Raw genomic sequence first — 26,345 nt, 5'->3', positions numbered from 1 at the left:
CCTCTGGGGTGTCTGCCGCCCCCCTCCCCCCCCCGGGTGGGTGCCACCCCCTTCCCCTGCCCCCACCCCCTCCTGGGTGTCCCCCTCTCCCCTGGTATTGCCTGACCCTCCGCCGGGGTGCCCCTCCTGCCCACCTTGGGGGGCTTCTCAATGTGCAGCCCCCCCCGCCCCCCCCCAGTGGGTGCAGGGATGCTCAGAGCACCCGACGAGGGGGGGGACACGCATTTATTTTGTGGGAGCCCCACCTGGGTGCTGGCAGGCCCATGGGGTGCCCCCCTCCGTGGGGGGGGGGAGGGGGGGGCTCAGGGGAAGGTGATGGTGGTGAGCGGGGGGAGCTCCAGCGCGGGCTCCATGGCGGGGGGGGGGGCGGTGGTCGGGGGGGGGCCCCCCCGTGGTGGCCGTACTGGAACTTGATGCGCAGCTCCCCGATGCGGGCCTGGGGGAGGATGTTGGGGATCCACTCGATGATGAAGGGGGTGGGGCTCCTTCTGGGTGGGGGAGGTGTTCCCTGGGGGGTGAGGGGGGGGGAGTGTGTGGGTGCAGGTGCCCACCCCCCCCTGAAGCGGGCAGCTGGGGCACAGGGGGGGCTGCGCTCCACCCCCCAAAGCCCCAGCCCATCCTCCCCCCCCAACGCCAGCCCCACCCCCCCCTCAGCCCAGTTCCCCCCCCCTCCCAGCCCAGTTCCCCCCCCCGCCCCCAGCCCAGCCACCCCCAAGACCAGGTCCCCAGCCCAGCCCAGTTCCCCCCAAGCCCAGGTCCCGCCCCCCCCCCAGCCCAGTTCCCCCCCCAGCCCAGCCCAGTTCCCCCCAATCCCAGTCGTCCCCCCCCCCAGCCCAGCCCAGTCACCCCCAAGACCAGGTCCCCAGCCCAGCCCAGTTCCCCCCCCAGCCCAGCTCAGTGCAGCCCAGTTCCCCCCAAGCCCAGTTCCCCCCCACAGCCCAGCCCAGTTCCCCCCCAGCCCAGCCCAGTTCCCCCAAGCCCAGGTCCCCAGCCCAGCCCAGTTCCCCCCCAAGCCCAATTTCCCCCCCCCAAAGCCCAGCCCAGTCACCCCCCAAACCCAGTTCCCCCCCCCAGCCCAGTTCCCACCCTCCTCCCAGCCCAGCCCAGCCCAGTCACCCCCAAGCTCAGTTCCCCAGCCCAGTTCCCCCCAGCCCAGCCCAGTTCCCCCCCCCAGCCCAGCCCAGTTCCCACCCCCCCCCCAGCCCAGCCCAACCCAGTCCCCCCCAAGCCCAGTTCCCCCCCCAGCCCAGCCCAGTCCCCCCCCTCCAGCCCAGCCCAGTTCCCACCCCCCCCAGCCCAGCCCAGTCCCCCCCCAAACCCAGTTCCCCCCTGCCAGCCCAGCCCAGCCCAGTCCCCCCCCAAACCCAGTTCCCCCCCGCCCAGCCCAGCCCAGTCCCACCCCCCACCCCCCAGCCCAGCCCAGTCCCAGTCACCCCCAAGCCCAGTTCCCCCCCCCCAGCCCAGCCCAGTCCCCCCCATCCAGCCAGCCCAGTTCCCACCCCTCCAGCCCAGCCCAGTCCCCCCCCAAACCCAGTTCCCCCCGCCAGCCCAGCCCAGTCCCACCCCCCCACCCCCCAGCCCAGCCCAGTCACCCCCAAGCCCAGTTCCCCCCCCCGCCAGCCCAGCCCAGTCCCCCCCCTCCAGCCCAGCCCAGTTCCCACCCCCCCAGCCCAGCCCAGTCCCCCCCAAACCCAGTTCCCCCCTGCCAGCCCAGCCCAGCCCAGTCCCCCCCCCCAAACCCAGTTCCCCCCGCCAGCCCAGCCCAGTCCCACCCCCCACCCCCCAGCCCAGCCCAGTCCAGTCACCCCCAAGCCCAGTTCCCCCCCCCCAGCCCAGCCCAGTCCCCCCCCATCCAGCCCAGCCCAGTTCCCACCCCTCCAGCCCAGCCCAGTCCCCCCCAAACCCAGTTTCCCCCCCGCCAGCCCAGCCCAGTCCCCACCCCCCCCACCCCCAGCCCAGCCCAGTCACCCCCAAGCCCAGTTCCCCCCCCCCCAGCCCAGCCCAGTCCCCCCCCCTCCAGCCAGCCCAGTTCCCACCCCCCCAGCCCAGCCCAGTCCCCCCCCAAACCCAGTTCCCCCCGCCAGCCCAGCCCAGTCCCACCCCCCACCCCCAGCCCAGCCCAGTCACCCCCAAGCCCAGTTCCCCCCCCCCAGCCCAGCCCAGCCCGGCCCAGCGCTCCCGCCCCGGTACCGGTACCCCGAGGCGGAGCTGCCCAGCGGGGGGGCTGCGGGGGGGGCCGTTCCCCGGGGCGGGGGGGCTGCCCCACTCACCCCACTTTGAGGAAGGTCCTGAGCTCCAGGGGCCGGATGGGGGGCTGCCGCTCGTGCCCGTAGGCCTCGGCGATGCTCTCCACCTCCACCCTCGGGCACCGGAACGGCTCGTAGGTCCCCGTCCCGGTTCTGGATGAAGCTGCGGGTGATCTCCAAGGGCAGCTGCCGGCAAGGGGGGAGCGCTGGCGTAAGGGGGCTGCGTGGGAGGGGGCGCAGCAGCGGGGCTGGGCTGCCCCCCACCCCCCCCCCCACCCCCCCTTACCTCGGGCGTATCGAAGATCTGCTTGACCTGCAGGACGTTGGTGATGTGCCACGTGTACTTGGAGAAGGTGCCCAGGGGCAGGGGCGTCCTTGCGGACGAAAGCTGCGGGGAGGGAGAGGCTGCTGAGGGGGGGGCGGGGGGGGGCTCGCCGTGACGCTTGGGGGGGCTTTCTGACCCCCTTCTCCCCCTTCCTCTTTGGTGGCTCTGCCCAGCCTTGCCGGGAGGCAGCCCCAGCACGCGGCGCCGTCCTGGCCAGGGGGACTCGGAATAAAAGTGAATTATCGAACAAACAAACAAACAAACAAAAAAAATAATAAAACTGACCGATGAAGCCAACCCGGTGAGTTTGAAGGGGCGCAGACGCGCCCGCCACCCGCTCTTTGGTGACAGACAGATGGAGGGGGACAAGCGGGGATGGTGACCCCGTCCTCCCGCAGCGCTGCCAGGGGGTGTTTAACCTCCTATCGAATCATTTCGGTTGGAAAAGCCCCCGAAGATGAAACCCAACCGTTAACCGGTCCGAGATGGGGAACAAAGTCTCGGTGGGTTTATTCCCGCTTCAGCTCAACGCCAGCGGCTGGGCCCCCCCCCCCCCCCACCCCCCCCCCCCCCGGCTCAGGACCCCCCCCCTTAACCGCAGCCCAGGGAAAAGCCGCTGGAAACCAGAAGGGAGAGCGTGGAACTGTTGTTTGGTTTTTTTTGTTTGTTGTTGGTTTTTTTTCTTGCTGTTGCTGGTTTTTTGGGCCCAGCGGCCGGCACCCAGCACGCCCCCGCGCGCGCCGGCGTGGGTGCAGCTGACCTGTGGTGGAGTTGGGCAGCCTCTTCTTCGCGCTCCCGCTGGAGATCCTCTGCTGCAGCGCCTCGAAGAAAGCCTGAGGGATGTGGAACACCAGCGGCTCCGGCTTGCCTGTGCGGGCACCAAGAGGGAGGCGTGGGGTGAAGGCGGGGGGGCTGCGGTGTTAGTGACGCCCCCCCCCCCTACCCACTCGAGTTTTGAGCCTGCAGCAGCGGAGGGAGAGCACCGCCCGCCTCTGACGCCCTTCTCGGTAAAATATTTGCCCAGGTTGGGTGTTTCACGCCCCGCGCGCGGCTGCGCAGCCTGGTCCCGTCGCTCCTACCAGGCAGAACGGAACAGCAACACCTCACCTGGGGAGGAGCAGCCAGCCGGGCTCGCCGATCCTCACGGATCCTTTCCAACTTGGGATATTCTAGGATCTTTCCCAGCAGAGACTCCCCCTGTGCTCCAGGCAACAGCCCCAGCCCCCTGCGAGAGCCCCCAGCCCCTCGGTCACCCCGCGTGCCCCGGCCTGCCTCACCCTGGGGCGTGCGGCCGCCGGGCTGTGTCCCACCAGGCTTTCGGTCTCGCTGCAAAGCTGGGGTGACACTGCTGCGGGGAGCGACAAAACTGTTGTCCTAAGTGTCCCACCTCGAGGATTCTGTGGTTCTCAGAGCCCCTTGAGATCACGGAGCCCGACCACCAAGTGCGCACAGCTGCCCGTGGCTCTCAGCCGACCTGCCTGCGCCCTGTGCCACTTTGCGGGGCCAGCTGGTCACGTGTGGGTCTTGCGTGACAAACTTAAGAGCGCTCCAGCTCCCCTTCAGGCATTTTTGGGGGTCCCTCTCTTTAGGTGAGCCCAGCTGCTCGGCAGCAGGGGCCAGCCGGGCGCAGCAGCCCAGAGATTTATCAAGTCCGTCTCCCAGAACGGAGCTTTCCAGAGCTGACGCAAGCTGCTGCCTCCGGCCAGGGGGTGGGCTGGAGACGTGCCCTGCCACCCACACAAGGCCCACGCTGCTCGTAGTGGGCAGTAGCCCACCCCCAGATGTCGTAGCCACGAGCTGTAGCTATACACGAGCCCCGTGCTGAGCACAGTCCTGCCGTCGAGGCGTGGTGGGGCCTGCGGAGGATGAGGAGGATGGCCACGGGAGGAAACGTGGATTATCGGCGTGTCTGAGACTGATTTAACGCCACACGAGGCGTCCCACCTCTCCCACGTGGCCCCAAGCAGTTTAATATCAAGTATCAATAAGGGAATCTCTCCCTTCCCCAGCATAAGCATAAGCACCGGGCTGCTGCTAAGCGTTAAATCCACATGCAGAAATTAAATCAAAGCTCACTAATTGATAGAAACTTCCCAGGGCTAAAGAACATCGCTCCAAGCTGGAGAAAGCACTCGCCTCCCTCGGGGCTGACGGTTCCTTAACGCTGCCGCCACGTTAACGACGGAGGCAGCGCACGGAGGGGAGCGATGCCCAAAGGCTCCCCGAAGCCTTACCCTCAAACTGGTAATGCATGGTCTGATGGATGCGCTCGGTGACGCTGGCCAGCCAGTCCTGGAAGGAGAGCGTCACCTGCGACTCGTCCAGCAGCTGGGTGCAGCCTGTGCCACAAAAGGAGGGGACGTCAGAACCGGCGGCGGCGCGCAGGCGGAGCGCCGAGCCCGACGCCTGGGAGAAATCCCCTGCCCGGCGCTCCCCGCTTGACCTGCGCGAGCTTCCCCGGCAGCACAGGCACAAGTAACTCGCTCAGCTCAACGCCGGCGTTAAACAGGGCTCGGCAAGGCGGCAGGAGAAGAGGCGAACGCCGCGGGCCTTCCGGCGGCTCAGCTTCTCCGCTCCACCGGGCTCGGAAACGCGGGGCTGCGTAGGCCCACAGCCCACGTCGGCTCTCAGCAAGAGCTGCAGCCTCAACACCTCGCTACAACTGTCATCTCACCAGGTGGCCGCCTCCACAGCACCCGTTCCTAGGGGAGGGACCCCCACGGCCCCCAGAAGGGCACCGACATGCCCCCCCCGGGGCACACCTGCGGCTGCGGGAGCAACACAAGCCATCGCGGGCTGCGGGGCGGGACGGGTGCGCTCTGTCTAGCTCAGGAGGGAAAGGGGTGGGTGGGAAACGAGCGATTAGTACCACTTTTTCCAGGCCAAAACTAAACGTTAAGAGGAACCAAAGCGCTACACAACGGCTCGTAACCCAGGCCCAGACCGCAGCCGGCACGGAGAGCGGCTTACTCCAAAGGGCTCCGAGTGGCTGGGAAAACCCACGGGTTTTCGTGGCGTTGGACTAAGCCCTCCCCCGCCACACACCGTACAGAACCACGTACCGACACACAGCCTCCTGCTCGGGCGCCACAGGTATTACGTGTGTGCCCACGACAGTCTCCCCGAGGTGGCCAGGGCCACCCGAGTTCCCATTGCCTTTAACACCGGCACGCTCCCTGCACCCCGCCAGAGCCCGGACCGTGCTTCCGAGCAAGGATCTGCCACTAGAAACCACAGTTACTCTGGTGACAAGTCCCCCTGCCAGCAGCTCTGGACATCAAGAGATGCTGCAAACATCAGCAGTGGCCAAAAAGCAACAGAGACCAGCTCACAACTTCGCCTGAACCGATTTGCCTGTATGTTTTGTCCAGGAGGGCGCTTAATTGTATCTGGAGACGTTAATGTCACACCTGTCCACTCATGACAGCGCTGGCGCTGCCACGAGCCAACTCCTTCAAGCTTGCCACGCCACGAAATCCACCAAAGAGCTGCCCTGGGAGGACACCGGCATCGTCCTTCTCTAACAACCCACCACTTCCAGGGCCAGGCAGAGCCACACGAGCTGCACACAGCTCCCGGCGACAGCGAGGGAGCCCAACTTCACCGCCTAGAGCAAGCGAGGGACGGAGAGGGCTTGGTCATCCCCCCTGCAGGGGTGACAGCAGCACAAAGCGAACGGCCACAGGCATCTGCGTGGTCCCTGATGGTGTCTGCCCGGTCCCCGCGCGCTCCCGACCACCGGCGCACCGGCAGAGCCGAAGCTTACCTTGTCTTTTCAGCGAGGAGGCGACGGCCGGCTTCTTCAGGCTGCTTCTCCTGGGGGTGCTGTGCGCCAGGTCCTGAGCCAGGAGAGGGCTGGCCGCCTGCGCCCCTGAGGGATCGTTTCAGAGAGCGTCAGTGCACAAGTCGCAGGGCTCCACGGGCACCCGTGCGGGCACCCTGCCGCAGGCAGAGCGGGCGGGATGGAGGAGTCACCTCTCGCCTTAGGGTGGGCTGTCACCGCAGCTCTTCCCACCTTAACACCACTAACGGTCGCTACAAGACCTGCTCAGACTGGGCAGGAGCGCGCCCGACACCCAGAGCCGCTCCGAAAGCGCCCACCCGGCACCGGGCACGGCCCGCAGCCGGCTCCAATTCCGGCAGGGCCACCCCTCCTGCGGTCCTGCCCGCCGGGTGAGGGCTTTTGGCTTCGGACCGCGTCCGCCCCGTCCCACAGAGCCTCCAGCTCACCCGGCGCCGTGTCCTTTTTCCTCTTCTTGGGCTTGGCAGCGGCCACCTCCCCAGCCTGCGCCGTGGATTCAGCGCTGCCGACCAGCTGCGGGACCGCCATCCCTTTCAGACCTAGGAGAAACAAGCCTCTGTCCTTAAGAGCAGCTCAACCACGTGCACCAGCGCTGTGGGGACGTGAGGGTCTCGCATCCCTGGCCCCACGCTGGCGCTTCCCCCACCCCGAGACCTCCCAGCACACCCCAAACGCCTGCAGAGAAACCCCAAAGCCCTCACAGGCCTGCAGACGTGCTTTAGGGGGAAAACACCGAGGCAAGGGGTGATTTTAATTCACTCGCATCACCCAGGTCGCTCTCCTCAGGGCAGATTTTCACCTTTGGGTGCCTAAAGACGGGGCAGAATTACCCAAGGGCACCTATCGGGGTACACAGACCCCCAGGGGACCGAACCCCAGAGGCGGCTGCTGTGGAAAGGGGGGGTTCACAATGAGCACCGCTCTGGCCCACAGGGGGAAGAGGACGCCTGGTGGCTCCCAGCGCAGAGAGGGACCTGACTCGCCCTCAGCACCCATCGCAGCGAAGCCTGGCGGGATGTGCCCACCCCGGCTCCCCGCTCTGCTCCCACACGCTGGGAGCCAGGAGCAAGGTGCAGCCCGGGAGGGATCACTCCCCACAAAGCTCCCTGCTCGCAGAGGGAGGGGGCAGGACCGAAAGCCCCGGCTAACGAAGCACCCACGGGTGTACGGGCAGCCCAGGCAAAGCCAGGTAGCTGCCAGAGCACGAGTGGGTGGCATCGGCCTCGCCGACATCCTCTGCGCATCACCTACCGCCGGAGTCATAGGTTAGGAAGTCGGCAAACTCCTGCGCCAGGCTCTCGTCGCTGGCGAAGGCGCAGATGCAGGCGAAGAAGTGAATGCAGCGTGACGGCGGCACCTCCTCCTCAGCCGGGCCACCCTTGCTGGGCTTCAGAGCCTGGCAGGAGCAGGAGAACCTGTGGTCCACCAGCGTCTTGGCGCTCATCTTCTGGGCGAAGGAGGCGTGCAGGTAGCCGAGGCTGTGCTTCTGGCTGGCCTTGCACTTCACCACCAGGATGTTCTTGGTGATGCGCTGCACCAGCGGCCCCGTGGGCTCGGTCGCCAGCTGCCATATGGTTTGTTTGGTTTCGGGCGAAGCCTGCATGGAGCTGAGCACCGAGCTTTTCAGGGTGAGCGGGGTGGCCTCAGTTTGGCAGTTCAGGGCCAGTTTGACGTGCTGGCACTGGTTCTCCACCACGCCTTGTGTGGAGGCTTTCAGGCACGAGGGCACGTAGCAGCGGCCGGAGCTGAGCTGCGTGATGATGGTCCCGTCCACCGTCTGGATGGCTGTCTCTGAGACCCCCAGCTCCACAAAGCACCGGTAATCCGGTCCCCGGTCCCTCTGCCGCACCGAATAAACCTGTAAGTCAGAGCCGGTGATGATCTTGACGGCATCGACGCTGGGCTGCTTGCGTGTGCCGTAGCGGAAAACGGTCCCGCAGTTCTTGTTCTTGCAGCTCAGGCCGCGGGTGCCGTTGTAAGTGCCGCAGCGGGGACATTTGCGGATGCCCCGGAGCGTGGCCTTCCCCAGGTCAGACAGAAACGAGGGCACTTTGGTCCTCACCGATGCCGGCTCCATCCTCCAGAGAACCTGAAAGGGCAGAGATTGGGGAGGGGGCTGAGTTAACAGCTTGGGGAGGAGGGTGGGGTGGGAGGGACAGCGGGGATGCGGCGTTCTGCTGCTAAGACCTACAGGTCCCGGCAGTGGCCATCCTCAGTCCTCAGCGGTGGCAGAGATGGGGGGGGGGTGGGGAGAGAGGGAGCGGGGAAACCAGCGACTGCTGGGTGCCAGCAGGATGAGCAGGAGGCCCTGCTGGTCACTGTGCCACCCTGTCACTGTCCCTGGCCAGCAACCTCCGCTCCTTCCTTGCAACCGGGGCCCGAAGCGACGCCGCGCGCCTCTTCACAGAGCGACAAAGTGACACCCTTGGAAGCACCGGACCCCGACACTTCCAGCCTGGAGCCCACCCCCTGCTACTTCCCAGTCTTATCCCACGGGCTCACCCTCCGGGGGTGAATAAAACTACACAAAGGACGTGGGGTGTAGGTAAAGCTGGGCGGCCTGCCCACCGCTGTGGGGGGAACATGGGGGTGAAGGAGCTCACACAGCCCCCCCGAGCACTGGCCAAGTGTGCCAGAGAGACACCAGAGCAGAAATCCCACTGAGGCGGTGACGGTGGGGACAAAACCCCACGTGGACGGGACAGAAACGGGGTGAATGGCGGGGGGGGGGGAGGGGGGATCCACCCACGCTGGGTTTCTGTGCTAGGCTGGTGGCCGAGGAGCCAGACAGCGGTTCCTGGTGAGCACCCCGGTGCTCGGAGGAGCTGCCAGCCCCGTGGCCCTGCTGTCTGAAGCACTGAGCGTTTCTCCCCTGTCCGGGCTCACGCAGTGCCCCGTCCCCAGCGCACGAGGCAGGCTGGGAGGGCGGCCCCGCTGCCCTCGATCCCATGGGACAGCCCTTCGCTCGTCCCAGGCTCCACCTGGTGCTCCTCACCGCCACCAAAACTCCTTTCCTTGGGCAATACCAGGCACCGCGTGAAGAGCCACAAGCGGCTGAGACATCAAGTCAGCCTGCACGCTCAGTGAGGGCAGCGGGCGCCAGACCGGGACCCTGGGAGGAGGCAAAGGGACATTTACTATAAGTGCCGGGGGTGTGACATCCCGTGGAGCCATCAGCACCGAGCGCCTGAAGGCAGATGTGAGCCGGGATGGCGGAAGGCAGCTCCCGGTGCTCCTGTGGCGACCGACACCAGGCTCAGCCCCTCAGCCGTTACTTAGGCGAGATGAATCCATCGGGGGTGGAGGTATGAGCCCCCCACCTGGCTGCAGGGGTCAGGGCACAGCTCAGGGCAGTGGGGCGCTGTGCCAAGCCCCCGGTGGGGGGGGAAGGCAGGGCCTGGGGGGTTGTGGAGCCCAGCAGCCCATCCCCCTCACCGAGGGTAGGCTCAGCGCGGCCCTGGGCCCTGCATGAAGAGCCAGGCCGGGCCCCCCCGGTGCTGCGGGGCCTCCCCTCAGGGCCAGGCCCCGGCTCCCCCCACGGCCGGGCCCCGACCCCCCTCTGGGCCAGGCCTCCAGCAGCGGCCTCAACCGCAGCGCCTCGCCCACCCCTGGGCTGTGCGCTCCGCTGACGTCACTGCCGTGGCGTCGCCGTGACGTCACACCCCGCCGACTCAAAGCACGGGGGGAGGAGGCCTCCGTTTTCCCGCCCCCCCCCTTCACACCCCACCCCCCCACCCCCGCCGTGTGCGTGTCCCCCCCATGCGCCCCTCAGCGCGCGCGGCTTCCCAGCATGCTCCCCGCCGCTCTGATGTCACTTCCTGTCCCGCGCGCCCCCCCCCCCGCCTCCTTACCTGGGCGGCAGCGCGCGCCCCCCGCTCCTGCCCGCACCGCTGCCAGCGCGCCCCGCGCCCCGCCCCGCCATGGCGCCCCGCCCCTTCGCTCTTATTGGCTCGCCGTTGCCATGTGATACGCCGCGGGGGCTGCTGGGAGGTGCAGTCCGCGGGAGGGGGCGCTGCGCCACGGACTACACCTCCCAGCAGCCCCCGCGGCCGCATTTCACCGATTTCGCCCGTTTTCCCCCCCGAATTCCCCCCGCAGCCGCTGCCCGCCCGCCCGGGCCCGGCCTGAGCCAAAAAGCGCACACGTGCCTCCATTTGTCATTTTTCCCCATTTCCCCTCTTTTCCCCCCCTTTTTTTTTTTCTATTTCCCCCCTTTTCCCCCCCATTTCCCCCTTTTTTAGCTTTTTTTCCCCCCAATAAAACGTTGTTTTCGCCCTCGAACGCTACAAAAGCCCAGTTTGCAAAGCTCCGGCTACCTTCCCGGGGGAGGGAAGGCGCTCCCTGCACCAGCAGGTGGGTTGTTTTTTTTTTTTTGGGGGGGGGAGGGGAAATTTAACGCAATTATTTAACCCAATTATTTAAAAACAAAGAGAAGGGGTAGGGGAAATTTAACACAATTATTTAAAAAAAAAAAGAACAGGCTGAACTTTGTATTCCAAAAGTACCAGAGTGTATATTTGATATCCACATGCAAAAAAAAAAAAAATTTTAAAAAAGGTGACGATTTGAGGCGTAATTCATGTCCGTCCTACCCTTAAATAAGGAAACGTACAAAGGTGGCTAACGGTTGTGCAAAATATTAATTTGCTAAAATATTTTACATAATCAGTACATGTCAATGTAGAAATCGGTAAAAAAAAAAACAAAACAAAACAAACACAACCCCGAAAAACAACAACAACAACAACAACAAAAACAACCCGGCTGGTTCGTAGGAATTTTGTCACATTTTAGTAACAGGATTTTTTGCTGTCCCAGGGTGGGAATCCTCGCTGACGAGGGGAGCCAGGCGCCGTCCTGCCGTTCGTCCCCCTTTTCCCCCGTCGTAAGGCAAAGACGACCCTGAAAAACACGCTGAGATACAAAAAAAAATAAAAAGGATGTAAACTCATAATTTATCGTCAAAACCAAACCCAAAACCCCGGCGTAACAAAAGCGGAGACGGAGGTTTTATGCAAGAGGTTCTTAGGTGGGTTTTTTTGTTGTTGTTAAAACAGACGGTGCGAAGGCTGAAGGCGCAGCGGCTTCAGGGTTCACCCGCTTTTGGCTTCTGGTTGGTTTATACAACGGTTTGATAATACATTTGGAATCGGTTGGGAATGCAAACGAGAACGGCACGCTACTTCCCAGGGAAGGAAAAGAAAAACACCAAAAACAAGGGGTGGGGGTGGGGGGGGGTCGACGTTGTGCAATTTGCTGCCCCAATTTTCAGCGGCAGTAGTCCCTGCATTTGCTGTGTTTCAAAAACGTGGATCTTCAGAAACACATAAAGGAGGAAAAAAGAAGGCAAAAGTTGGCAGACATCCAGCATCTCGTTTCGTGTGATTTTTTTTTTTTTTGTTGTTTTCCTTTTTTTCTTTCTTTGTTAAACAATGCGGATGACAATTTCATGATTAAAAAAATGCTTTTCGTTTGTTTCTCTCTCTCTCTTAAATAAATACATCGTATCTTGACGCCTGATCTGATCAATCGTGGCGGTCGATAACAGCTTCGCGGCGCTCCCGAGGTTTCAAGAGTCCTCCTCTCCTCACGGCGTTTCGAAGCCCGCCACGCGGTATCCCGTTTGGTTGGTTATCACGCTGCCGTTCTGCCCCTGCGGCGGCTGCACGCCGTAGCTGGCACCCATCCATGCTGCCGAGGACTGCGTCTGGCTGTCGGAGGAGAGGGCGGAAACAGTTCGTTAGGCAAATGAGTTGGTTAACGAGGGTTTAACGGAGAAGGGGGGGTCGCCTGAGCTGGGTGCTGTCGGCACAGGGCCGTCCTGGATCCGAACGTTCCCCAGAACGTCCCGGTGGCTTTTAGAGCGCTGCGGTTTTGGAGCATCACCTCCCCCAGGGGGAAAACCCGTTCCCAAAAAGCCCAAATACTCACTTAAAGCCCTGCTGGTTCCACGCTTGCCCGTACATCCCGTAGGCGGGGACCTGCCAGCCGTTGGGCACGTACTGACCGATCTGGGCGCTGCCGTACCACTGCCCCCACTGCCCGTAGGCCGGCGGGTAGCTGATCTGGTTCTGCGAGGGCAAAGAACCGGCTGTCACGTGGCGCCCGAAAAAGCGGCCATTTCTGTCAACTTTTCTGTCAACTCGTGAATCGCGCCCTCCCCGCGCCGCCGCAGAGTCGCAAATTGGCCACAACGGGGCCAAAACGGCCACGCAGGCGTTTGGTTGGGGACCCCTTTGGAGTTAGCGAGCGTTTAATTACTGGAGCGCCTCGTTACCGTCCCCCCAGGGCCACCGTCATCTCAAAAATACCCACAGAAATCCAGGGAAACGGAGCGGCGGCTCCAGCCCCCTGCGCCAGAAAGGACGCGCCATGGACCAAGTGGTATTTTGCAACCCTTCTCTGGAATTTTACATCGCACAAGAGTCCAAGGCACTTAAAATCTTCAATTCTACTTCACAGAAATACGCTCTGATGAAATAAGCCGTGCCACGCGCTGCGCCAAGCCTCTAAGCAGCAGGTGCGCAGATTTCACGGCCGCTTAAGGGGTTTCTAGCGAAGACTAATTAGCAGAGAAGCTCCAACCTGCTGGACCGGGCTGATCATGTCCGGTGTCTCCTTGCCCCAGTAGCACTTCACCACGTGTCCTTCGATAGTCGTCCCATTGACGGACACAATAGCGTGTGCGGCACTCTCGTGGGAATTAAACCTGTGGAAATACAAGCGGGGCCGATAGGAACAACTCGCTGGGCCAGAAGTAACCCCGAGAGCCCCCGCCAGCTCAGCACCAGTCGGGGCTCTGTCGGAACACCTGCCCCACTGTGGAGACTCCCTCTCATCAGCCCCACCGCGGGTGGCAGGGACCCCCAGGCTACGGTTGCTTTCCCCCTCTGTCATCAGTCTCCCTAAACAAATCGGAAAATTCAGTGGCAAGGAGAGCGGATATGTTTACGACGTGTTTTTTATTATCTGGAGCCTCATCAACAAAGCGATGAGGATGCTTCTGGGCCACACTCTCCAAGCCGACCATCTGCCTCGGGAACTCCGCTGTGAATCACCCCAGAGGAGCAGACGGAGATCTCTCGCGATGAAGGGCCCTGCGCCCGGTTTGACTGGGTTAAGGGGTTTTTCCTTCTTGTGCCCTAACTCCCTCCTCGGAGCGAGCTGTTGCCAGAGAAAGCTGCTGTAAAGCACGCTCTCCGCTCCGGCACGCGCCCACCCGTACCAAAAACCCGCGGAAACCAGCGTTCCTCTTAATTCCACCGACAGGCAACCCGCAGGCCAGCCTACCGTACAAAGGAGTAGCCTTTATCTGGGAAGACTCGAACTTCCATTATCTGCCCGAAGGGAGAAAAGGTCTGGCGCATGAGCTGTTCTGCAGCGGGAAGAGACAGAGCGGCAAAATGAGGCGACCGCGGCGTTACTCAGAGAGACGCGTTATTCGGAGAGACGCCACGGCACTGCGGAGCCACGGTACCTGTCAGTCCCGAAGTCACCCCTCCGCAGTACACGGTGCAGTTGCTGGGGCTGGACTGATTGACCACATCGTCGTAAGACAGTTGTTTGGCGTTGGCTGGAAAAAAAAAAACAACAAAAAAACCCCCAACATATTTTTACAGAGCTTTTCAGTGGATGGGACACACGTCATGTGGCAATTTAATCCTGCCTGGCACGAGACGCCGAGCGCAAGCTGCAAACACCTATCAGGTAGGTCTGATCGACCTATTTTAGAATCCCCCCGATGGAAATGCTTTCTTTGACGTGGTCTCACAACAGAAAGCCCTAAAAGCGAGGAAGCAAAGTTAAAAACGACTTTTTCTGTCCGGCTGTCCGGAGGGAAAGCGAGCTTCTGGCTTAAGAGTGTGCAGAAGGCAAAAAATCCTCCCCCTGCAGTGGTGCCACAGCTAAGGAAGCTGCTTTGCTCGGGTCTGAGCCCCTTTCCGCACCCGCATTCCCTTCTCCCACCACCTCCGAGGCTCGCAGCTTGCCCTGTCGTGCACGGCAGGAGGTTTGCAAAGCTTTGCCGATAACCCAGAACCTACATTCGTATGTACTCTTTGGAGCCGGAGGTTTTCTCGTCGCCCAGTTCGTTCTGATTTGCCTTCCACCAAGCCACTGGCCGCCCATCTGCTGGATAGCGTTCTCTGCGTCCTGCCCGCGAGAGGGGGAGAGAAGAAAACCCCACCGTCAGCATCGCATCCTTCCGAGGCAGAGCCAAATGAATGACACCGCCACGCTCCCACCCCGCCTGACCCTTGCAGCGCGCCGTAAAAAATCCTACTTCAAAAGCAGCTGATTTAGGGAGGACGAAGGACGCTCACTGGGCGCACCCAAGACCCTCCCGCTATACGCCAGAGCTCCCATCGCTCTGCCACGGCTGCACATCGCTCGTCCGGGTGTCACTTGCCACGTGCGTTAGATAGAAACGCTAAAGCAACGGCAGAGCGTCTCGATAAATACGAGAGAAAAGATTCCCCCTCGACAGGGAAAGCAAAGCCGGGCAGAGATCGGGACTGATGATGCTGAAAAGTCATCGTCTGCTTTGCACGGGGTGCTCGAGCCGGCGCTGCAGCTTACCCATTTATTGAAGAAGGAAACGAAGCCGTATCCTTTAGATTTGCCCGTCGCCATGTCCTTAACCACACGCGCGTCTCTAAAAAAGCAGAATCGAGAGGCACCTCAGTGCCTTCGAAAGGCGACCCGACCACAACGACAACTCGAGTCACGCGTTTACAGCTTATTTTTTCACGTTTCACCTTTACTAACGTCAACTGTTTATATTGCACCAGCAACACAGTCAAAGCAAAAGGCTTCTCTTCTACACAGAACTTTACTAACGCTCTGCCAGGTAGTAGCAAAATTAAAACTTAATTGTGTAAACATGCAAATCAATAGCTTCTCTAACAAACGTATGTACTATACAGTTGGCTCCCGCTTCAAAATGCTTTTACAGGCTGTTAAAGACACAAAGCATGGTCAAAGCAGCTATTCAAAAGAATCACTTAAGGCACCGAGCTGACTAACATTAGCTGAATGGCTCTCTTTAACCATGCAATTTTTAAACTCGCTATTTGCCAACACATTCTACCTACTCATTCAAAATATTAAATAGAAAAAATGAAAAAAAAAAGATAGGAATTAAAAGGCATACGTCGCCTGTTAACTGAATTCTTTAATTTTCTCAGGTCAATTCGTTACCCCCTTTTTGGACTGTGGGCAGCTGTAAATTTTGAGAGATTGACATGTTCAGAAATTATTGAAGAAAATAAAACACCGAAACATTCATGTCTTAAACTACATATTACACATTTATACTGCATTTGTACAACAGCAATCATACAGCACTGATTGGAAACTACAAGATATTAAAAAAAAAAAAAGGCAAAAAAAATTATAGAATTTATAAAAGTAAATAAGAAAACTACAACGTTTGTCCACTGTGAACTGTAGCTTGTAGTTAGCCATGGCAATTCTGTCCATTCTTCAGAGCCACTCTGCAAAATAACCAGAGCCCTATTATTTGAGATTGAGTTAAAAAAGAGAACCCAGCTACAAGAGCTAAACCCCACTCGTGGAACACCACTCTACAGCGCTTCTCAGGCAATTTGTGAACGAGTTCGCCGAGGAGCGAGCCACCCTCTCCTCCCCTCCTTCGCCCCACACGTACAGGCATTAAATGAACAGCAATGACAACATAAAACCAGTCAGAAAGTCATGCAACGTAACTTACGGCTGTATAAAATAACAGGGTTCAGAGGAACTAGCGTTAACATGTGCACAACATTTAGCATTCCCAGACTGGCGAGAAAAGTCACAATGAAGAGAAGGTTCGTTACGCTCGGGTGTTTCTTTTTTAAGCCTCACAGTAACGGCAAATGCATCGTGAGTCTCATTCTGGTACCCGCAGCGCTGTTGCCGAAGGCCCGAGGAAAACACCTCTCCCAAAGCTACGGCAGAAATGTTTCTTTCTTTCCTCTTTGTGAGACATCCCCCCACCTCCTCCTCCCCCCTTTTTTCTTGCCCCCTTGCTGGGTTAGGTCCGAATTTGGGTGGTGTGTTACAAATTGCCTGAGAAGAGCCACTTTGTTAAGCTTAGATAGGTTTGCTCTGAAGAGCCTATGGGGAGGGAAGGGAGAGGGGAACTCATCTCTACTTACCCTCAACCGAAAACTTTGAAAATAAAGACTTAAGAACAGGTGAAAACATGCGTACAGCAAGCATAAAAGGAAACCACAATGAAAAGTGTGCTTTTACAGTGATTAAAAAAAAACCAGATGCACAGAATTACCAAAATTTCTTATGCGCTAATCATGCAGTAGGTCAACCTCGGTGTCATTTTAAAAAAAAAAAAAAAAAAAAGTTCAGTTTAGCACCAATAAAGACAATATTAAAAAAAAAAAGTATCAGGAAATATTCCATTTGCACCACATTTCCAGAAGCCAGTCACTGATGAAGAACAGGTAAAATCAAGTAACTTCATTCAACCGCTTAAGAGACAGTAGTAATACTTTTCCAGGTTTAAATTTAAACGAGCAGAAAATTCTAGGTCCCTTTGGCTTTATTTAACCCCTTGCTTTTGGAACAAGAGTTTGAAAGAGTCATTACAGGGACAATTCTTAATCAACTGCTTTTGTGGGAGGAAAAGAACTGGAGTTTCATTCTGAACAGTCAGCGTGAGCCAGGGCAAACCGGGAATTTTCCACGGGTCAGCTCTCTAGCCATGCACTGAGTACCCCAAAAGCCAGAGCATCGCTCCCCTCTCCCCGTCACCACCGCCACCACCACGCAGCAACGGCTCAGCACCCAGAAAGCTCTTCTAGGAAAGAGGGGACAATGGGCACAGCCCCAGAAATGCGGACCGCAGACCGGTGCTCGCTGTGATTTTGTGCTTCCCCAGTTGACGTTCAGGCGTTACTTTTTGCTTCAGGCTCAGGGTTGATTTTCTTTGGGGGGTGGGGGGTGTCATCTGTTAAAGGTGGGCTGTCCACTCAACTGTCACCTAATGTTGAGTTAGGGGAAATTGCCTTTCACAGCTCCACCGCAGCGCCACCAACGCAGCCGTCTACTCCTGCCTCCCTCTCGCACTCATTCCAGCTTTAGAGCCCCTCGTCCCTTCCACCCGGACCGCACCGCGCCAGGGGATAAACGGCCTCTCCTTAGGAGCCCGACCCTCTGCGTTTCCTGGGTGGCAGTTATAAAAGATGCAGTCAAGCATTACAGTCATCTGAAGCAAGTCACATTCAGATCACATTTGGTGGGTTTTTTTCTTTTTTTAAACCTTATCATAAAAGGAAATCAAGCTGGCATTGAGAGAGTAATACACTGGACTCTGAGAGGGGAAAAAAAAAACAACAAAAAACAAACTTACTTCAATTAAACGCTTCACTACACAACACTCCAAAGCACTCTATGTTCTCTTACATCACCATCAAGAAACTTCAATGTCCAGTACAGACAACACTACAAGGAAAATTAATGGTTTACATTGGGAGGATGGAGTGAACGAACCGCTCCTTACTCTGCTACACCCTGAATAGCACAAGCTAGGAGGCAGAGGAGCCCTGCGAGCACTGCTCCCCGTTTGTAACGCGGTCGCTTGTTACACCGTCGCTCTGCACCGCTGGGATGAGCAAAACTCCTTGACCCGAGACACCCCGCGGGTTTGGGCAAGCCCTTCGGGTCAAGGGCTGACGCTGACCCAGCACCAAACGCTTCGAGGCCACTCTAGCTGCAGCCTCTGGGTGCCCCACCGAGTCTTGTGCTATAAGAAAAGGTGCATTTCACGGGACATGGGAATTTAACTGAAAAAAAAAAAAAAAAGAAAACAAACAAACAAACAAAAAAAGACACTGGCTACCAGTGGCCGGCACGTCCCGGCTAACAAAAAATCCAAAGCCTCGCAAAACGTGAACGTGCCAACGGACTCAGTCACAACCTGTGCAGCGTGACGTCGATCCGCTCGCTGAGTGGGCCAGGGAAATGCAAACCCCGGGTTTAGGAGTCAATTTGTGCCGGCGTCGCTTTGCCAAATGAGGCAAGGACGATAAAGCCAAAGCGAGTGGGCTGCAACTTTTCTAGGAAAGCAGAACAAAGTACTGCAGAGGAACTGGGTTATGCATCCCTGCTCAAAGCCTGGCCGTTCGGACTCGAGTCGCTGTATCAACAGATGAATTCCTGCACCGCCACAACTCTCTGTTTTTTACTTACTGAAACATAAGGCTCCTCCGTTTAGGAGAGATAACTTTTAGGTCATTCGCCCTGAGAAATTACTTACGATATTCTTCCAAATGGTGCAAAAGCGGCTTTTATATCTTCAGTTGTAATTTCTGGACTGAGGTCTCCGACAAAGACATGGAAATGGTCTTTTTGGGGGGAAAAAAAAAAAAAAAAAAAAAGGGATTTTAATGTTTGAAGACGACCCCTGAACACGCGCACACAGAGCACGGCCATCTCACAGAGTACAGCTTTCCAGCTACTATTAAAAACTACGAGAAGACTAGAGCTCACTACGAAACAGGCTTTACTGCTGTTCTTAGCAGATCCTTTGCTTGGCAGCGCTACAAAGTCAGTGATTTTAAGGATACTACAGCGGTGCACGGCATTGATGTTTGGTATTTTAGAAAATGCTTGTAAGACCTGCCAGCGTTTACTGTACGAAGTCTTAAACTAGTTCCTTAAGGTGCCAAGACTACATGAAACCCTCTCTCTTGGTAGGCTACTCTCTGGGTAGCTTTGACACAGCAGGCGATCGCTGCTGTTCAAAAATGTCAAGAAATGTAGGGTGACGCTCACGCTAGAGCAGGGCACGTTTCGAACCGAGCCACAGCGTCCGGCTTAACCCCATAGCTCGTGAAGAAGAAAGCAGAGAAATACCTTGCACTGCCACAGTTTGCCGTTAAAAAGGCTTTGAGCTCGCAAAACCCAACCGTTTTGGTTGCCCAGCCAACACACGGCGTGAATCCACGTGAACTCAAGTGCGCGTGAATCCACGTGCAAGTGAACTAAGACTGAAAGTAAGAGAACGGGAAGAGTCAGCCCTTCGGTTGACATCAGAGCCACTAAACACCGGCACCAAAGAGAAACAAAAGCATCCTGGATCTAAGGAATTTGCCGCTACAGTCAGACACTGCCAGACGTACCGCCCCAGCGCTGTGCTGCAGCGCGTACGGAGCTCTGGGGGATGCTCGGGTGCAGAAATTCAGAGCTTGCTGAGAGCAGCAGCAATCCGTGGGCTCGCCACGAAGTCCCGTTTTGGAAACTGTCTGGGTGCTCCCAGGGAGCCTGTCTGTGGGAGCGCAGACCGCAGGCTCACAGGGAGCCAGCTATTCTGCCCCCACAGCAGGGGGCAAGGGGTGCAGGGGATTTTTTTTTTTTTTTTTTTTTTTACAATTGTGCTCGGAACAGTTAGCGCCAGAGCTAAACGGTGGATGCTAGATCATTTTGTGATGCTACAGGGAAGCAAAAGGGAAGTCTTTCTGTAGAAAAATAAATTCACAATGAACAAAAAAAACCCCATACATAGCTTCGGGTGGTTAGTGAATACCCTGGAGAGATTTCATTTTATGTTTAAGAAGATACAATTACCTTGTGAACGCTGTGTGTTGACAACGGTACTACCTGATGACAAAGATTAGATTTGTTCTTAAGTTTATTAACACAAACACATGACATAATATCTTAGGATTACGATCAAAACATTACTGCGTATAATTGTACGATGCTTACTGTTTATGTTTAAAAACTAACTGTAGAAATCAAACACGTACTCAAAGTGTAAGCGACACTTACTGCTGGTATCTTTCTTCTGGCTGCTGGGGGTCGTCGCCCAGTTCACTTTGACCTCCTGCAAACGTCAGTCGCTCATGTTAGATCGAGCAAATCCCAGCTAAGCTCCGGGCCCTCCGGCACCGAGTTCTGACGCTACGGGGGCATCAGACGCGTGAGTCTGGGGCAAATGCTCCAGTTTAAGGAGAGGGTTCATCCTTCCAAACGGCGTTGCATGGGTTAAGAGCAAAGATGGGCAAACAGACCTGGTCTGGGGATTCGGTTTGGTCGGGTGGGCTCTTGGGCAGGGGTGGGGAGAGAGGAACGTTACCCTGATAAGGTCAGCAGGGTTAAAGTACTTGTTCTGCCCGCTGTCTCTGAGCCCTCCCAGTTCTACATTCCCACCTCCCTCCACATTCTTCCCACAACAGCCTAAAGAGCTTTCCCTCTTCACTGTGCAAACAAAGCGGCTAACGTTTGCGGCGCATCCACTTGGTCTCAAGTGATGCTGCACCCGCACCACCTGAGAGAGCCTGTTTTTCCAACTCCAACTCACCCTGTAGACACGACAGCTTACCTTACCCATTATCTTCCGGCCATTCATAGCAGCCAGCGCTGCAGCCGCGTGCCGGTGCTCATAGAACTCCACAAAACAGTACGGATCGTTTCCAGCTGTCTGATAAAAGAAATAAGCAAAGGACGACTGACACAAACCCCTGCAAACCACACTCTCGCTCTTCTGCTCGGCTCCTTACTCGTAACATCTAAACGTCTCGGAACGGACAGGATTTTTTATTCTACGTGGGGACCATGGTCAATGCACTCAGTGACGCTCCAGGAGGTTTCAGTTCTGCTTTAGAAAGGTGAAAGTGTGGCAAAGAACTTTTCAGACCTCATCTACGACACCCATGTATGCTAAGCTGTTCTCTTCCTCTCGCGACATCCCCCCCATCCTTAAATTTCATGTTGGATACAAGGTAGAAATGATGCCAAAAGTACACGACTGCCATCTCCAGCCTTACTACATCCCTTTCATGCGGTCGCGCCGTATTTCAAGGGGAATTCTTAAACACGCCAGTATGGCCCAAAGCAGTTAGCTACAAGAAATGTGAAAATCATTAGGTGGAGGCTCTTACATCCATTATCATTTTGCAGTTTTTGCAGGGTCCGATCTGGCTGAACAGCTGGAGGATTAGAGCTTCAGTCACATCTCTTGACAGGTTCCCCACGTATCTATAGGATCAAATACACACAGTTAGAAGCCATCCCAATGCTTCTGCTCAGCGGTAGCAGAGCAAACACAGCCCAAAGTTGTTCCCCAAACACTCAACCCCCCCCCCCCAGGTCAGGACGACAAAACAAAGCACGTGGCAGGATTATATCCTGGCAAGTCACAGCAGGCAGTCAAGTCACGGCACCTGTCCTCAGTCCCACTCACGGTCCGCGTTTCTGGAATCGCGCCCTGGTTCAAAGCGGAACGGAAAAGCCAAATACAGACAACTCGACCTGCCAAACTGGTCATCCCCTATAGAAACAGCGGTTCCAGTAACGGCACGTGGCCACCGTTCACCGAGCACCGTTTCCCTCGCTGCCCGAGAGGCTCGGCCTGGTGTTTAGCCAGCACGTTACACAACATTCAGTCAATGCCTTTTTAAAAAAAGGACTCATCGTTCGAAAGCATTAGATCTGCCTGAAACGACCGAGGGCAAACGTGCTCAAGTGCAGGCACTGCCCGCTCCTCCTCCACGTGAAAGATCAGCCTCCTCAAGCACCAACAGAACCCAAAGGCCTGCTCTGATTTGGGATTTCGGCACGCTCAGCAACAAGGATCATCCTTGGTCCCCAGGTGGGTTGTGTTGTTGTTCTTGTTCAGCCCAAGTCACGGGATTTTTAAAAAAAGCACACAGAGAAACCTCAGCTCCAAAGGTGTGGCAGCACCTTTCCACAGAGGAACGTTATGTGGCAAACCGCGGCCTCCGCAACGAGACCTCAGCCAAGTCACGCCGCTGAAACCACGTCAATAAAACCACAATCTTCCCTGCCTGGGTGCAAGAGTCGCAAAGATGTTGTAAGAAAACAACGAGGCAGCAAAACGAGGATTTCTCACCCTCCTTCTGTTGACACAAGGCTGCGAACAGCCCTCCCGGAGAGATGGATACGCTCCAGCGTTTGGTTTAGCACAGGAGAGAACGGGGGAACCAGACACACAGCCTCTGTTTTGCTGTCAGCAATGACCCCGCAAGCTCTGTATTAATAACTTGAGCAACTATTTTAGGTCGGAGTCAGAATTGTACTCCTTTTTAAAACAAACACACGAATCAGACGGTCACGGGTATCCTCTCGCTCAACAAAACTGACAAGGTTTTCTTAAGCAGAGGAGGAGATAGCACGCTTCATTAAGGCAATTAACTTTGTGCTCAATAACACCCAGGCATTCTCCCCGGTTCAAGCCAGAGCCATAGCTAGCAAGGCTTCTTTTTTTATCTCTCTTGTTAAAAAAATATTATTGCAGTTTGGATAATGAGTAAGCCAAGGCACTAAAGTGATGAGGCTCGCAGGTGACCTCCTAGGTCTAAGTTTATTAACAGTTTATTTGCGACTGACAGTTTCCTAGATAGGGTGCCTGCACCTTGACCTTTGCACGCACGCTGGATTTTCACCCCGATAATCAGACAGGCATCTCCTGAGGCATTCCCTACCTTTACACTGGATCTAGCCGGAAAAAGCAGGATTCACAAGTAAAGTGACCTCTGACAGCCCCACGGTGCTGTCAGACATGGTCAAGACATCCCCTAACAGCCAGGCAAGCAGTACTGCCACGCAGAGCCAGAGCGTTCTGCAAAACACTAAAAAACAGGAGGGAGAAACAGCTATATTCGAGCTGTTTGACCATCCGAATCTTTCCGGGGAGCTTCGCCGCAGCTCCCGGTCTGTGGCCGACACACCGGCAGGGTCCAGCACCCCCAGACCTTGTCCCAGACCAGCTATAACCATGTGCCGAAGTGACCCTGCCAAGCAGGGCCACCTAACACAGGAGGAGACCTCTCCTGAGTGGCAGTTTTGCTTCCTGCACCCTTCCCATCCCTCTCTTTCCTGCTAATTGGAGTCTCATTAATGAGTCAGTCGACGTTTCTTTGCAGACGAAGGACTACGCTCTACGAGGCAAACGATGCAGACAGCTCCATTTATTCACTGCAGACATCAGTGTACGGCTTCTGGAAAAACGATGCCGAACTATCGGGTGTTGGCTCTTGGGCATCTTTTTAGCTGTACAAGGTAAATTAGAAGTACGTGTACTCCACAAGCATCTACGTGAAAAACATGAAAAATACAAAACAAGAGGTCTTTGTGAATTCAAACACACTGTCTGCCTTGTAACCGCTCTGCAAATTTATAATCTCTGCCGCTGAAGAGTGGCTTTCAAGGAAGGTAATGGGCCACGTGAAAATGAGCTGCCTATCCAGGAAATCATTTACATAAGTAATACAGCTCCTAACACGCTTCGGAACGCCAAGGCTCTAACAGCTCCCTTCAAAGAAACAGGTTACATGGAAATGGCAAAACCAAGAAGTTACTTCCCACGTCTGGAATCCATTCCAGAAAGACGACTTAAAACATGCTAAAAGGAACTAACGGAAAAGGCACGCGGGTCGCAGACCACCTCGGTGGCCCCTCACGACGCAGCCACCGAGGAGGCAGCCCCGTAATCTGCACCCAGATGGGGTTTCTGTAGCACTACCTACAGAAATCCTCGGGCGAGCAAATATTTAACACAGACTTCAGGCCCCAGCTGGAAAGAGATTACTTTCAGCTGCGCAAGATGCTCATTGTAAACCCAATCTGTGAAATTCTGCTCGTGGCACCATCCTCCAGATGACTTGAGAAAGTCACTCGGAGCTCTTCAAAGACACTTGGTGCGTCGCTCAACGCTCTCGGTTCTGCAGCACAGAAACCCGGCGCGACCAGCCGCACGTGCTCAGGGACAGGTAATTCATTCCCTCGAGGGGACGCCCCGTACGGCCGAGACCACCAGACCCCAAGCCAAAACTTTGTTGGGAGTGGGTGGGGGAAAACATTTTTCTAAATAAACAGGCCAATATGCCAACAGGTCTGACCATGTTTGCAGATGCCGAGAATAGTTCCAAAAACGCACGTGCCAGAAAGACAACGGGATTGTACGTACACACGCAAGGAGGCGGACAGAGTGTTTACCACTCGGGAAAGCCTGGACCAGAGGAGCTGGCAAAAGTCACGTAGGAGTTTTGTTTTCCTGCAGTTGCTCAGCCAAGTCATTTATCAAACCTTGGGGTAAGTGCAGCCACTGTCCACGGGCAAAATTTTCCCTTCACCTTGGAAAGATTCCCTCTCCCTCCCGTCTCTCCTCCCCTCAATGCCTGCACTGAAACAGAGCTCGCAGCTTACGCTGGGGTGGAAGAGAAAGAGTGGAGTCTGTGATTTCCCCGATCCAGAGGAGGGAAATCACTCCAGATAACGCCTGCTGGAGAACAGGACAGGAACGCACAGGCTCCCCCGCGCCTTTCAAGCACGGCCAGCTGCAGGAGCAAGAGCCGACCCAAAGTCCAAATCCCTCTTGACAGCCACCGGGAAAGTTGCTGGTAATTAAAGGAACCCCACTTACGATTTTTAACGAGGCGAGGAGCTGCCCTGCAGCTACGATTAGTTCTTTGGGAAATAAAGAGGCTCGCGGTGTGCTTTGAACACTTGGACAAGTGGCGATTTCACGGGCAACGCCCCCCCCCCCTTTATTTCTATCGAGCTGCTACAAGGCAGCGGGGGCACCAGCCCGCCCCACCCCCCCCCCCCGCCGAGCTGACAGAGCCAACACAACCCCCAGCCGGGACAATCCAGCCGGATGCTTGCGAAAATGGGCAGGGGGTCGGGGGGGGCAACATTGCCCTGGCCCCTGCCCTCCAGAACCAAGCTGGGGGGCACATCGCCCCAACGCTCCACAGGGCTGAGCTGGGGGGCACCCAGGGGTGAGCTGGAGGGGACACATTGCCCCGACACTCCACAGGGCCGAGCTGGGGGGCACATCACCCCGGCCCCTTCCCACCAGAACCGAGCTGGGGGGCACATGGCCCCGGCCCCTGCCCTCCAGGGCTGAGCTGGGGGGCACCCAGGGGTGAGCTGGGGGGGACACATTGCCCCGACACTCCACAGGGCTGAGCTGGGGGGCACATCACCCCGGCCCCTTCCCACCAGAACCGAGCTGGGGGGCACATGGCCCCGGCCCCTGCCCTCCAGGGCTGAGCTGGGGGGCACATGGCCCTGACACTCCGCAGGGCCGAGCTGGGGGGCACATGGCCCCGGCCCCTGCCCTCCAGGGCCGAGCTGGGGGGCACATCACCCCAGCCCCAGCCCCTTCCCACCAGAACCGAGCTGGGGGGGCACATCGCCCCGGCCCCTGCCCTCCAGGGCCGTGCCGGGGGGCACCCAGGGGTGAGCTGGAGGGGACACATCGCCCTGACACTCCAGAACCGAGCTGGGGGGGCACAGCGCCCCGGGCCCGGCCCTCCAGGGCCGAGCTGAAGAGGCCCGGGGGACGCCCCCAGCGTGGAGGGTTGGGCCGGTGGCCCCCGCCGGGCTCAGGCGGGGGCGGGGGCCGGGGTCGCCCCCTCCGGCTCTCCGGGGCCGCCCTGAGGGGAGCGGGCAGCCGCCAGCGCGGCCCGGCGGGCGGCTGAGGGGCCGGGGCAGCCGCCGCTGCGGTTGGCGGGGCCCGATCGCGCCGGCCGGGCCCGCGGGCCCGTCCGTGAGGGGAGCCCGGGCCGCCCCTCCCCGCGGAGCCGGGAACAATAGGCGGTCTCGCCCCCTCCCCACTCACAGGGTCTTGGGCATTTCATCCTCCATGGCGCCGCCGCCGCCGCCCCCGCCCGCCCCGGCTCTTCGCGCCGAGCCGGCCCCGCGGCCCCGTCAGCGGCTGGGCAGCCCGAGCGCCGCCGGCCCCGCCGAGCCCGAGCGGCGGACAATACCCCCGCCGGTCCTCGCAAGATGGCGGGTGGCGGGCGAAGGGGCCCGGCCGGCCGAGGGGGGCGGCACCGCGCATGCGCGCCCACGGGGCGACTTCCCGCCCGCCGCCGCTCCCGCGCATGCGCCCCGCGCTGGGCACCGGCTCGGGCTCCGGCTCCGCCGCGGCACCGGGGTGCGGGCCCCTGGCGTTTCCTCACCCTTGCGGGCGGGGAAATAAATA

General features: G+C 58.1%; 2 protein-coding genes across 8 annotated transcripts; both read right to left on the bottom strand.

Moving 5' to 3' along the window:
• Window positions 1-287: 287 nt before the first annotated feature.
• C17H2orf42 (chromosome 17 C2orf42 homolog) lies at window positions 288-10,059 on the bottom strand. Its single transcript, XM_055820358.1, is given in 10 exon segments — window positions 288-376; window positions 379-509; window positions 2,273-2,432; window positions 2,533-2,634; window positions 3,332-3,439; window positions 4,806-4,910; window positions 6,338-6,442; window positions 6,802-6,912; window positions 7,625-8,462; window positions 9,512-10,059. Coding segments are annotated over 10 exon segments (1,770 nt in total). The 5' UTR covers window positions 9,548-10,059; the 3' UTR covers window positions 288-302.
• Window positions 10,060-10,994: 935 nt separating this feature from the next.
• Window positions 10,995-26,182, bottom strand: TIA1 (TIA1 cytotoxic granule associated RNA binding protein). 7 transcript variants are annotated; one of them, XM_055820278.1, is made up of 13 exons: window positions 25,980-26,180; window positions 21,274-21,370; window positions 20,715-20,813; window positions 20,162-20,216; window positions 19,958-19,990; window positions 18,648-18,735; window positions 14,951-15,026; window positions 14,416-14,524; window positions 13,851-13,946; window positions 13,664-13,748; window positions 12,959-13,082; window positions 12,305-12,444; window positions 10,995-12,084 (listed from the first exon to the last, which is right to left on the bottom strand). In XM_055820278.1, exons 1-13 carry the CDS (start codon window positions 26,003-26,005, stop codon window positions 11,961-11,963), a joined length of 1,152 nt encoding a protein of 383 aa, XP_055676253.1. In that variant the 5' UTR covers window positions 26,006-26,180; the 3' UTR covers window positions 10,995-11,960. The 7 variants fall into 7 exon arrangements, with proteins under 7 accessions (XP_055676253.1, XP_055676254.1, XP_055676256.1 ...); XM_055820279.1 differs by lacking the exon at window positions 19,958-19,990 and having other exon boundaries at window positions 25,980-26,179; XM_055820281.1 differs by lacking the exon at window positions 25,980-26,180 and having other exon boundaries at window positions 20,720-20,813; window positions 21,274-21,296.
• Window positions 26,183-26,345: the final 163 nt, after the last annotated feature.

Source organism: Falco peregrinus, chromosome 17, assembly GCF_023634155.1.
Source record: "Falco peregrinus isolate bFalPer1 chromosome 17, bFalPer1.pri, whole genome shotgun sequence".
Classification (NCBI taxonomy): domain Eukaryota; kingdom Metazoa; phylum Chordata; class Aves; order Falconiformes; family Falconidae; genus Falco; species Falco peregrinus.
This window is presented reverse-complemented; position numbering and strand designations above follow the sequence as displayed.